General features: G+C 39.0%; 1 protein-coding gene across 1 annotated transcript; it reads right to left on the reverse strand.

The window, feature by feature from the left end:
• Window positions 1-3,434: 3,434 nt before the first annotated feature.
• KRT27 (keratin 27) lies at window positions 3,435-8,688 on the reverse strand. The gene is made up of 8 exons (XM_084237118.1): window positions 8,008-8,688; window positions 7,192-7,274; window positions 6,655-6,811; window positions 6,236-6,397; window positions 6,033-6,158; window positions 4,440-4,657; window positions 3,718-3,767; window positions 3,435-3,606 (listed from the first exon to the last, which is right to left on the reverse strand). The coding sequence occupies exons 1-8, from the start codon at window positions 8,449-8,451 to the stop codon at window positions 3,464-3,466; spliced, it is 1,383 nt and encodes a 460-aa protein (XP_084093244.1). The 5' UTR covers window positions 8,452-8,688; the 3' UTR covers window positions 3,435-3,463.

Here is an 8,688-nt window from a genome sequence, read left to right on the forward strand (position 1 = left end):
ACATATATTATCATTTCTTGAGAATCTATGAGATAATACAACATCCATTACATAATGAGCTTGTTGTAGGTACTCAAAACAATTGAATTGAATTAAATTCTAAGTGGGAATACAGTCTGCTTGTCTCAGGATTGTTTTTCATTATGCTATCTTGTTGTAATGATCTTACATTATTTTTTCCCTCATAAATGTAGAGATTATTTCACATGTGCTTGGATATCTTTTGCTGTTGTTTAAAATGCACATTCTGTATTTTTGTTAGCCAACTTTAGAAAATGTTTTTCTTGAACATGAATGAAGTTTGTTTTGTTCCTAGATTCCTACTTTTTATTTGTGAGACTCAAGTTCCGTTGTGCTAATTCCTTCTGCAAAATGACTTCCCTGGTTTGTTTGGGAAGGAGACTGAATATTCTTTTAGTCTGAGACTGACTGGAGTTAGAATGTATAGCATTTAAGTGTTTTTTTTTTTTTTTAAATTCCTTCTCTCGCTGTCAGGAAGGTAGAAACATGAGCATGGTATTAGGTTGTTATTAAACGCACAGGGTGCCTGACTGCCTGGGTTAGCACTCCCGCAACTCTAATTATTAGTTGTGTGACCTCCAACAAATTACTCAACCACTCTCTGCCTTGATATCCTTATCTATAAAAAAAGAATGATAGTAGTACCTACCTCGTAGGATTATTGTGAGGATTAAATGATGCTGAGAATAGAATCTGCCACATGGTAAGTGCTGGTTATCACTGTTATTGATTCTTTCCTGGAAATTATGTGACAAGTCCTGGGTATATTTTTGTATTTGTGATCTGTTGCGTTTAGTGTCAAATGCAAGAAATCATTGCCAAGACCAATGCAGTGAAGCTTTGCCCTGTGTTTTTTTTGAGGAGTTTTATGTCTTATGTCTAGATCTTTAATCCATTTTAAATTGATTTTTGTGTATACTACAGGGTCCTATTTCTTTTTTTCACTTGTGGATATCCAGTCTCTCACCTTCTTGGTTAAATTTACTCCTAAATATTTTATTCTTTCCGATGCTATTGTAAATGGAATTGATTTTTTAATTTCCCTTTTGAATAATTTATTATCAGTGTATAGAACTCCAATTAATTTTTTAATGTTAACTTCATATCCTGCAGCCTTGCTGAATTTGTTGATTAGTTCTAATGTTTTTTTTGTGTGATATCATTAGGGTTTTTTATATGTAAGATGTCTTCTGTAAAAGAATTTTTTTTTATTTGTTTCTTTAGTTTCTTTTTGTTGTGTAGTTGTTCTGACTAGGACTTCCAGTATAACACTGAATAAAAGTAGCAAGAGTGGACATTCTCTTCTTGTTCCTGAGATAGAAGATAATTTTTGGACTTTTACCACCTGCATATTAACTGTGGGATTGTCATGTATGGTATTTTTGTGTTGAGGTCCATTCCTTCTATACTGAGTTTATCAAGCATTTTTAACATGAAAGGGTATTAAATTGTATCTTATGTTTTTCTGCATCTATTGAGATAATGATTATTTTAATCCTTCCTTCTGTTAATGTGGTGTATCACATCTGTTGATTTGTGTATGTCAAATCATTCTTGCACCCCAGAAATAAATCCCATTTCATCATGGGGTATGATGCTTTTAAAAAAAGTGTCATTGAATTTGATTTGCTAGAATTTTGTTACAATTTTTGCATCTCTGTATATTGGTCTGTAATTTTCTTTTCTTGAAATGTCTTTGGCTTTGATAGCAGAATAATGATGGCCTTCTAAAATGAATTTGAGAATGTTCCCTCTTATTCATATAGATATATATTTTTTGTAGTTTGAGAAAGAATGGCATTAATTTAAGTAGTAGAATTCACCAGAGAAACTACCTGGTCCTGGGCTTTTCTTTGTTGAGTAGTTTTTGATTACTGATTAAATCTCCTCACTCATTATTGGTCTGTTCAGATTTTTTATTTCTTCGGGATTCAGTCTCGGTAAGCTACATGTTTCTAGAAAATAAGCCATTTTTTCTAGTTTCTCAAATATGTTGACATATAAATATTCTAGTATCATCTACCATCCTTTGTAGTTCTGGCATCAGTTGTAATATCTCCTCTTTCACCCTATAACTTTATTTATTTGAGTTCTTGTTATTTTTTTTTCCTGGTTAGTCTGGCCAAGGATTTGTCAATTTTATGTTTTTCCCCCCCAAAATCAACTGTTTTGTTGATCTTCTTTAAGATTTTCCTAGTGCCTGTTTACTTCTGTCCTTATCTTTATTATTTCCTTTCTTCTGCTAACATTGGACTTAGTTTGCTTTTAATTTTCTAGTACTTTGAAGTACACAGTTAGGTTACTTATTTGGAATCTCTCTTCTTTTTTTATTCTGAGGCATAGAAGAGCTGGGCTGTAGGCCAGAGGTGTGGGGAGTAGAGAGTGAGAGGATTCACCAAAGACAGTGTGGGGAGCAGAACAGGCGGATCTACCAAAATACACTGCTGAGGGGAGCCGTGGGTGAGATGGGAGAGGTCTGCTGTGCCATGTGGATTAGCTCTCTGGTTGGGGATTGAACTCAGGCAGTCTCAGTGATAGCGCTGAGACTTAACCCTTAGTCACCAGGGAGGCCCTGGCATTTCTCTTCTTAATGTCCGCGGTTACAACAATAAAGTTCTCCCTTAGCGTTGTACCCCATACATTTAGAATTATTCTATTTTCATTTGATTCAAGATCATTTTGATTTACCTTTTGATTTCTTCTGTGATTCATTGGGTGTTCAGAAGTGTGTTGCTTAATTACTACATAGTTTTTCAATTTTCCTTCTGTGATTCATTTCTAGTTTCATACCATTGTGGTCAGAAAATAATATTTGATATGATTTCAGTTTTCTTAAATTTGTTTTGTGGCCTAATATTGTTGAATTTCCCACCACTCTATCTAGTCATCTAGTCCACATCTCTCTCTTTTCCCTTAACCTTCAAATACTACCATTTATGGGATTTTTCTTTCTTTCTTTCTTTTTAGGATGTTTCTGATTCTTCAATTCTTTATTTCTACTCTATGAATGTACTGCACTTAGAGACTAAATTTTACTGTTTCATTCTCATCGCTAACACTTAATGTGTGCTCAAAAAGTATTATTGAAGGAAGGAAGATTTAAAATTTTATAGAGATGTGAAACTGGTTACTAATTTGGCTATTAAACTTACACTTAACTTGTAAAGACCACTGAACTAAGTAGGAAAAATTAAAAACAAAATTCACCTCCCCTTGGGGAGTATATTTAAAATGCAAAAAATTGACAACCAGAACCAGTGAAGATGACTTGCAACAGGAAGAATCTTTATTAAAACACCACTGTAGAGAAAACCAGAGAATGTTACTATTCTAGAAGTAGTTGGACTTAATTCATTAGAAGAAAAACAGAAAAGATAAGAGGGCCTTCATTAAAAGATCAAGTTCAATTTGGTACTTTAGTCTAGGGACCTTCTTTGTGAGTTCAGGAAGGCACCCTCTGCTCACTGTTCATGGTGTTCACTTTGATGGATTTCTCTTCCATAGTGTGGACTCTGGAGGAGAGAACTTTGCCACGAGGATCTATTTCTTCAACAATTGTTTTAACCATGGTGGTTCTAGGTGAATCTAAAATAACACATATGAACTGTTAGAATTGATTAAAGTCATGAAAGGCAAATAATGAACTCCTCATTTGAAACATACAAATACAGAATACTTAACAAGGCTGTTGTTTACCTTTTATCTGATTTCCTAGCCCTCCATAGCCTTTTGATTTGAAACAAGAGCTGCAAAAATATAGAGAGCTTGAATTAATTATATCACTCTGTTTTTTGCTGAGGAAACTGAAAAACAATGATTTAAGATGGGAGTTCATTGAATTCTTAGGTAATACTAGACAGTGGTTATGGACATATGGTTTAGATCATACATAATTTTATGTGATTTCTTACTGAATCCTAAAAGTAATGAACGTACTTTCATCTCCAGTGCACATGGAACCTTCTCAAGAATAGATCACATACTAACTAGAGATAAAACAAGTCTCAGAAAATATAGGAAAACAGAAATTATGTCAAGCATCTTCACAGACCATAGTGCTATCATGCTAGAAATTAACCATGAAAGGAATTCTGGAATAAACCAAAACATGTGGAGACTAAACAAAATGCTTCTGAAAAACTTTTGGGTCAAAGAAGAAATCAAAGAAGAGATCACAAAATATTTAGATACTAATGAAAATGGAGAGATAAGTTGCCAGATCCTATGGGATGCTTTAAAAGCAGTACCACTGGGGAAGTTTATAGCAACACAGGCTTACATTAAAAAAAAAAATAAAGATTTCAAGATAACACTCTAACTCTGTGGTTGAAGGAACGAGAAAAAAAAATGTATATGATTAAAAAAAAAAAACCCTTTAAGAACCTTAAAATAGTTTTCTCAATGGAAGCTGTGCTTACCCATCCTCTCCATCTATCAGGCGGCAGTAGGTCTCGATTTCTTTTTCCAGGTGGACCTTGATGTCCAGCAGCTGCTCATACTCCAGCTTTTGGCCCTCAGTCTCGGTTCTGACCTGGTGCAGCTGCTCCTCCAGGGCCGTGATCTGGGCCTGGATCTGGGCGAGCTGAGCACAGTAGTTGCCTTCTGTCTCGGTCAGGGAGCACTCCAGGGAGTGTTTCTGTGGTTTGTAGAAAATGTCACCGTGTTGTTTTAGAATAAGGTAAAACACTTAAAAAACATTTGAGTTATCCTTCCATCATGCAAATAGCCATATTCACTCAAAAGATTCTACTTGTTTGCTGTTAATTGTTGCCTTTATTAGATGTCATCCTATTGTTCTGTTTGAGAATGAATAATTGGTGGTGAATGTTATGCCCAGGAGTGTTCAAAAGAAGTTGTTTCTTCATAGGGGACAGTCTAAAGATCCCTCCCACCACCAACACCGTCTGTGCTTGCAGAATCTGGTAGTTTCCCACTCTCCAGGAGACCCCTGCTAACCTCCAACATGATGCCATGTCACTTCTAATCATGCAACAACCTTGTCTCATGAGGATTGTTGCTCTATTAAAATCTTACAGTAAACTGCATACACTTTCCCACAGAATGACCCAAAGAAAAGAATGACCTTATAAGGGCTTTAATAATTTGATTCATTGGTTTGCAAATCCAAATGGATTTACACAGTGTTTATCACACTGAGGGACGCTGTTGAAATTTTACATGGAATGGAGATGAGTCTTACCCTTTTATCTGCAAGAATATTTTTTAAAATGAATTAAAATTTCTTTCTTAAGTAAAAGTTTTAATTGTATAAACATTCATAGCCTCTTGGGTGGCTATACTCTGGAAGCTTACTAGCCTTAGTGGAAAAAGTGTAGATTTGGGGGTTAGAAAATTTGGAGAGACATTCTGGATTCCTTGTATACCACTGTGGGACTCTGGGAAAAGTGCTTAAACTTCTTTGAATCTTGATTCTTCTTTTGTAGATAATGACATGAGTTATAAAGTCTACCTGGCTCATGCCCCAGGGTTATTGTGGATTCATGTGGGTGAAAGTGCTGGGAAAACCCTTAATGAGAAGGGTTATTATTATCATCATCAAATGTTTAGCTTTATAGGTAACCTTCATGCTTCCACTTTGCTTCTTGTTTGTGCCACTTAAAAAGGAACTTGTAAGTACTCTAAAGTGCCCAGAAAGGAGTCCCAGCCGAAGAAGTTAGGAAGGGGTGCAAACATATTTTTTCACTCCATGGACAGTAGTTTTGGACCTTTTGATTGGGAAGAAAAGAGTCAGGGCAAAAAAAATTCTGTTCCACACACCTCAAAATAATCGTATTTGCTAGTTTCTAATGTATCACAATTATTAGCGACGTGGCATAATTTTCAGCCAAGGTGGTGTCTACTGTGCAAAATGCAAATGTGTCTTATTTCAAGCATAGTCATGAATGGATAAAAAAGAAGAGCTGAAGAAAACCCTCTTTAAAACTCCCCTCTCCCCCAACTTTTGATCTGAATATGGTCAACCAATTCTGTTTTTGGTAATTTTTACTTGCCATAGCTAACAGGGACTGAAGTTCAATCTCCAGGGTTTGAAGATTACGCTTCATCTCAGTGAATTCGTTCTGAGCCGAGGTGATGGCTCCAGCATCGTCGGAGATCTGCTGCTGCAGAGAGGCGCTCTGGGGAGAGGCAAAAGGCAAACCTTAGCTTTGTGAGCACACCCCAGTGCTACAGGGCTGTTTGTGGCAAGACTCGCCTTCTCGTTGAACCAGGCCTCGGCGTCCCTGCGGTTCTGCTCTGCCAGGTCTTCGTACTCGGCCCGCATGTTGTTGAGCAGCACCGTGAGGTCCACACTGGGCGCTGCGTTCATCTCCACGTTCACGTTGCCACCCGCCGCGCACTGCAGCGCCTTCATCTCCTGAAATGCAGTTTCACTATTGTAGGAGCTGAACATTTTTAAAGGCACCTGACTGACAACATCCATACTGTTAAGATACTTTTTTAAAGGCTTGGTTTCGTTTGAGGGGAATGAATAGAATCATCCCAAGCCACCCAGAACAAAGCAAGCAAGTTCCTTCTCGAAATGGATTGAAGATGTCCTATTTCTCATCTGAAATTCGTGTTAAAGTTGGGGAGGAAGACAGGTGGTGAGGGCTGGGGCCATGGGGTGTGTACCTCCTCGTGGTTCTTCTTGAGGTAAGTGAGCTCCTCGCTCATGGTTTCCAGCTGGATCTGCAGGTCGGCTCGGCACAGAGTCAGCTCCTCCAGCACCCGGCGCAGGCTGCCGATGTCCGTCTCCACGCTCTGGTGGAGGGCCAGCTCGTTTTCATACCTTAGACAAATATTGGAACGTTTCAACTCCCTAATCACATCGCTTTTCTAGGTCTTCATAAAAATCCACGTCAGCTTTGAGGTCAGAGGACTAAAATATCCTCTATAACTTTAGTTAGATGACCCACAATGCAATAAACATATTTCTTAGAAACAAGAGAATGGGAATATTCAAAATGCCCTTCCCATGAGCCTGACAGGCATGTGTGTCACCGTCCCTGTCCAATTTTCCAAGTACAGTGTGTTAGTCATTCTAGTATACATTTGGTTTAAAACGAACTGAAAAAACAAAAAAACAAAGCATGGAACTAACCTTTGATCTAAAAAATGAAGCAAATGCTCAGATAAACTTTTCCTGTTTTTCCTTCTACATCTACTTACTTGAGCCTGAAGTCATCAGCTGTGAGTCTTGCGTTGTCATTTTGTAGGACCACGTTGGCATTACTTGTAGTTGCAGAAATGATCTGATAAGTGGAGAGTCAGGTAAGAGTAGAAATGCTAATTTAAAAAATTCCTTAAAATAGTCACTTATGAAATTATAATAGTATTTCTGTCGTTCTGTTGCCAACAAGAAGATGATTCTTTTGAAAATAGGAAATTCAAGTATGACCTCCTTTACCCTCTATCCCACTCATTAAAAGCAAACCAACCCTTTCTATGGAAGAGCTTGTAAATATAGACCTAAAGACATCGAGCAATTTTTGCTATTTTAATCTTCTAAATGCATAAACATGCATACCTAATACCACATGATGGGCAGACCATGTTCTAAGCTTACATTTTAATATAAAGATTTTTTAATATTAGTAATGATGGGCCTCCGCGATGGAGCAGCGTGTTGAACACAGCGCTGCGAAGCTGTCTGCAGCCTCTGCAGCAAGGGTTCAATTCCCGGCTGGCCATGGAGATACCCACATGGCACGGGAGACCTCTCCTGCCTCGCCTGCTGCTCCCCTCAGCAGTGCTTTCAGTCTGTCTGCCTGTTCTGTTACCTGCTCTGTCTCTGGTGAATCCTCCCCCGCCTCTGGCCTGTACCCCAGCTATTGTATAAATAAAAAATAAATCTTTAAAAAAATATTAGTAATGAACTACCAATGTTAGAAGCTGAGAGCAGAGCCCCACTGTGATATATGTTATGTGTGTATATGGACATGGGTAGCAGGTGGGGTGTTTACCTCGTGATACTGCGTTTCTTACCTGGCTCTTCAGGTCATCAATGATTGGGAAGTATCTGCTGTAATCATGATCGAGACCGCGGCAGGAGCCAGGCCCAAATTTCTCATACCAGCCCTTGATCTTCTGCTCCAGGTCGGCATTGGCCTCCTCCAGGGCGCGCACGTTGTCCAGGTAGGAGGCCAGGCGGTCATTGAGGTTCTGCATGGTCACTTTCTCGTTGCCGGACAGGAGTCCGTGTTCATTCCCTGTGTAGGCGGCACAGGGGGTGCTCCCTCCGACCAGCCCCCCGCCATAGCCTCCTGCAGCTGAGCTTCCCCCAAAGGCACAAGAGAAGCCCCCTCCGATGCCCGGCGCACCGCAGGCGTTTCCAGCCCCAAAGCCTGTTCCCCCACTAGAGAGCCGCGTGGAGCCTGCTCCGGCACAGGAGCCAAGGCGCCGGGATGTGGAAGAAAAGCGCACAGACATGGTGGCCAGACGGGAGCGTTTATTCTTGGAGTGGAGCTCCGATGGCGAGTGTCCTACTCCAAGAGTTCAGTTTGTCTTTATATACACATTATTGGGGTGTTTCTTGATGAGCTTTGCTACCCATAGCAAAATAGTATTTGCCAGCTCATCATGAATTATTCATAATTGGGTGATTTTTTTTTTTTTTAATGAATGTCTTTACCCTACTATGTCCACTTCTGTAGGTGGAGAGTTACC

This window comes from Talpa europaea, assembly GCF_964194135.1.
Source record: "Talpa europaea genome assembly, chromosome: 7".
NCBI classification, from domain to species: domain Eukaryota; kingdom Metazoa; phylum Chordata; class Mammalia; order Eulipotyphla; family Talpidae; genus Talpa; species Talpa europaea.